Here is a 3,975-nt window from a genome sequence, read left to right as displayed (position 1 = left end):
TTGTAATCCTTTTTGGATTTTTGAAAAGCTGAAGCATTCCTCCATACATCTAGTTTAATCCTTTGTTTTAAGTGGGGGATGGAACTTTTTAGTACAGGTAATCTGTAAATAGAACAAATACATATTTCTAATTCTAAGGTGTTTTTTGTGAATAAGTCTTTTAAAAATGAATCAGATACAAAAAACACATCCCATTAGCCTGCGTAATTTCACTTCAAGCTGTATGAACTTGTTTTCATTTGTAAATCCTCATCTGTAGAATTGAAATTTAATTGCCAAAAAAAACTAAATACATAAAAATTCATTTCACAGAACAGTCAGGTGTGAAGCCACTTAAACTATGTTCACACTGCAGGCCTTGATGCTCAATTCAGATTTTTATTTTATTTTTTTTAATCCGCTCCTTTTGTTCGGTCATTCACATTTCAAAATAAAAGCATTTTTTTTGTGATCTTCTGTGAGAACTGCATTCACTCAACTTAAGTGTCCTGCATGCGCAGCAGTGGACTTTTACATAAATAAACATGAATGGTAGTACTGGAGCTCATCTTAGAATCTTTAATTTATTTCCCAACTTCAGCCAGTGCATTAACAACACAATCCTTATAAGAAGGTTGAAAATAAAAGACTCAGTCATGCTTGTTGTTTTTCTTCCCACTTCTAGGTATTAATGCCGTTCAGGTCGGATGAATGCGAATTCGCCATTCAGACAATGGGTAGCATTAGAACTAATAAGATCTGTGTTGTTCAGACTGTCATGAAAAGATTAGCTACAGGTCGCATAGGTTTTGAATGCAGCATATCTGCCGCTACTCAGATCCTAGTCAGCCAGCCAGAACTCCAGCACCACTAATTTGTGGCAACATTTAAAACAGCACCACAAAAAGAATACAATGATGCACAGGTGAATGTTGTTCAGCATTTTATCAGGCTGTTTCTTGGTCTTGAATCATACTTTTGGTTATTAGAATTTGAGTTGGACTACAGTTAGACAGTGCATACACTGCCTTTGTCCAGGATTTTAAAATATATATATATATATATACATTGGCTGATATAAGTCTGACTAAGTCGGCCTTTAAAATTCTATAGACACACTATATGTTATTGTTTACTTCAGGAGGTTTTGCACGTGCGCACAATGCTGGAGGGCAAAAAGTTTGTTTTACTAGCCGGGTCTTGCTAGTCTTTACTATCCATCACGCTTATCCCAAGCGGGGTGGCGAAGGGTGCTGGTGCCCATCTCCAGCTGTCTACAGGTGAGAGGCGGGGTACAACCTGTACAGGTCGCCAGTCCATCGCAGGGCAACACAGAGACAAAGAGGACAAACTAACATTCATGCACACACTCACACCTAAGGACTGGGGGAGGAAGCCGGAGTACCCGGAGAGAACCCACGCATGCTCAGAGAGAACATGGAAACTCTATGCAGAAAGACCCAGGGCTGAGAATCGAACCTGGAACCTTCTCGTGGCAAGTCAGCAGTGCTACCCACTGCTCACTGATTCATTACTATATAAATGGAAAAACCTGAATTGGCTATATAGCAATGAAACAGCTCTTATAATTGGTAAAAAAAAAAATTATAAAAAAAAAACTTTTAGATGTTTTTCATATGTCTGATAATTCATTATAGGGTCCATTCATAAATGTATTATTTAATATCCCTCTGGTAAATATAGCTTTAAATCTAAGCATAAGGTATTAATGTTAAAGGGCAACCGTTACTCTAGCTGGTGCAACAAAAACCAAACATCGGAAATGAAATAATTCCCTTTTACATGTTGAATAACCTTATACTGATGATACAAATATCCATGACAGCTTTAAAGCAAAAACATCCTTACCAGATATCAATCTTTAACCCGTTGGACACCAGGAACTGGATCGTATCCACATGGCCGCACAAATGCAGCGCTGTATTTCCATGGTAATCCGTCGCCAACAGATCGGCGCCGAACTTGTGAAGCAGACGGCATATTTCCACGTTCCCCCTGGCGGCAGCTAGGTGGAGGCCTGTGCGTCCGCGGTTGTCCCGGATGTTGGGGTCGCAGCCCGTCTCCAGGAGCCTTTTGGCGAATGGCAGGTCTCCGTCGATGCAGGCCTGCAGCAGAGGCACGCTGGTCTGCGACGAGTCATTGATGAAGACATAGGACATGTCCGAGTGGGTGTCAGAAAATTCCAGCGTAACTGCAATCAAAAGGGGTGAATTTAAACGGCATTAAAGGGAAGCAAGAAGAAGACAAGACAGATAGAGGGAAAATAAAAAGACTTGGAAGTGTCACAGCAGCTTAGGCAGCAGGATAAACAGAAGGGTCACTTTGACGTATTTGTGATATGAAAGCAGTTTCAGCTTCGATATAACAACAATAAACATAAAAGTTCTCTATACTTTTTCTGCATATGTGCATATGACGTTTTTTTTTCCCCCCCTATCCTTTTTTTTTCTTTTTTTTTCCCCCCCTATCCTCTTTCCCAGATGTATAACATTAAGACTTTTCTAGACTGTATCCTGTATATGCTACTATAAGATTAAATACATAGAAAACAGGAAATATGGAAAAGGTCAGATTGACTTACACATATTAAGTCAAAATAAGCCCAGCTATGGTTGTTTTTTTGCATAAATTAACCTGAGCTGTGCAAACATGAACCAAAGCTGGGCTTACTTTATTTATTATTATTTAAACACATAAACCCAGCTCCAAAACTGAAAGGGCGGCACAGTCTTTTCCAGAGTGTCTGTTAATGTACAGTAGCCACTGCGTATTATTCAACAAATGACTTATTTGTTTAAGAACAAAAGAAATGAATTATTAAACATGTTACATTTAAATAACAACTACAGCTTTGAATTCCTGCTACAGATTAATTCTCAGGGCATTTATATTTGAGTTCTTATGAAATCTTACAAAGTTGCTTGTTGGTAAGCTAACTGACCGGATGGCTACACAACCAGGTGACAAAAAAAATGTTGCTTATTCAAAACATTTTTAGTAGAACAGTTTAAATATGCTAAGAAAGAATTGTACTGTCTGTAAATATATGAAAAGTTGTCTAATATCATGCAAAAAAAAAGATGTTTTAAGGATACTTGGAAATTAAATAAAAAAAACAGTTAGTGAAAACTTATTTTGAAAATAAACATGTTAATATGGTGACACTTTTAGCTATTTTGGCTCCCGTAACTGTTTAGCAACCTCAATCATCTGTATTAAACAGGCTAGAGTCAATAGTATGTTTTGAGTAGGTTGTTACCAGCAGTTTATCTCTGACCTACCAAGGGTACCTGACTTGTTAACTTACAACTAGAGCTGTCTGATTTCTAACGACTAATCTTTCCACATTTTTTTTCCCCCAATTGGTCGACTAATTTTTGTCAACTAATTAAAAAAAATCAAATCAAATCCCCACTCGGCAGTATAGCTGCTGGATGTTGACGCCAAGTAAAAAGTTATGAATCCTCATACATAAGCTCGTTCTCAGTCTGGTGCCGTGTCGTAAGACCAAAAAGGACTATGAATGCGCCAGCAAAGCGTTGTTCAACCTTTATTCTGTATATAATAAAATAAATATCAAGGAATTGAACTCCAAAGGTACAGAAAAAGCTGGAAAAATTGATTATTATGTAGAAGGAAAAGAGAGCGAGCCCCTATCATTATTGCTGCACTAAAACATTGTCTATGAACTATGGCGAAAAAATGTATAATACCACAATTTCACTTGAAAATGTTCAAACCTGCCAATGAAAAATATTCAAACCTTAACAACTCTTTATAATCACTTCTACAGTCATGGCCAAAAGTATTGAGAATGACACAATTATTATATTTTCACATGATCTGCTGCCCTCTGGTTTTCATGTGTGCATGTCAGATGTCATCAAATACAGGAATACAATTGCAATCATATTATGAGTAGAGGTGAGTATTGGCATGAGTGTTGCGATTCGATACATGTCGCGATACTTGGGT

At 37.6% G+C, this 3,975-nt stretch overlaps 1 protein-coding gene across 1 annotated transcript in view; it reads right to left on the bottom strand.

Annotated features, from left to right (window-relative positions):
• Window positions 1-3,975, bottom strand: part of ankrd46 (ankyrin repeat domain 46) — an 18,618-nt gene that overhangs the window by 11,824 nt on the left and 2,819 nt on the right. Inside the window, exon 2 of the mRNA XM_015398138.1 lies at window positions 1,849-2,191. Within this exon, the coding sequence (XP_015253624.1) occupies window positions 1,849-2,159 (311 nt within the window). The 5' untranslated portion in view covers window positions 2,160-2,191. The remainder of the gene's footprint in view (window positions 1-1,848; window positions 2,192-3,975) is intronic.

Source organism: Cyprinodon variegatus, unplaced genomic scaffold (genome assembly GCF_000732505.1).
Source record: "Cyprinodon variegatus isolate N-32 unplaced genomic scaffold, C_variegatus-1.0 Scaffold914, whole genome shotgun sequence".
Lineage (NCBI taxonomy): Eukaryota > Metazoa > Chordata > Actinopteri > Cyprinodontiformes > Cyprinodontidae > Cyprinodon > Cyprinodon variegatus.
Note: the sequence above shows the minus strand (reverse complement) of the source record. Positions and strands in the feature narration are given on the sequence as shown.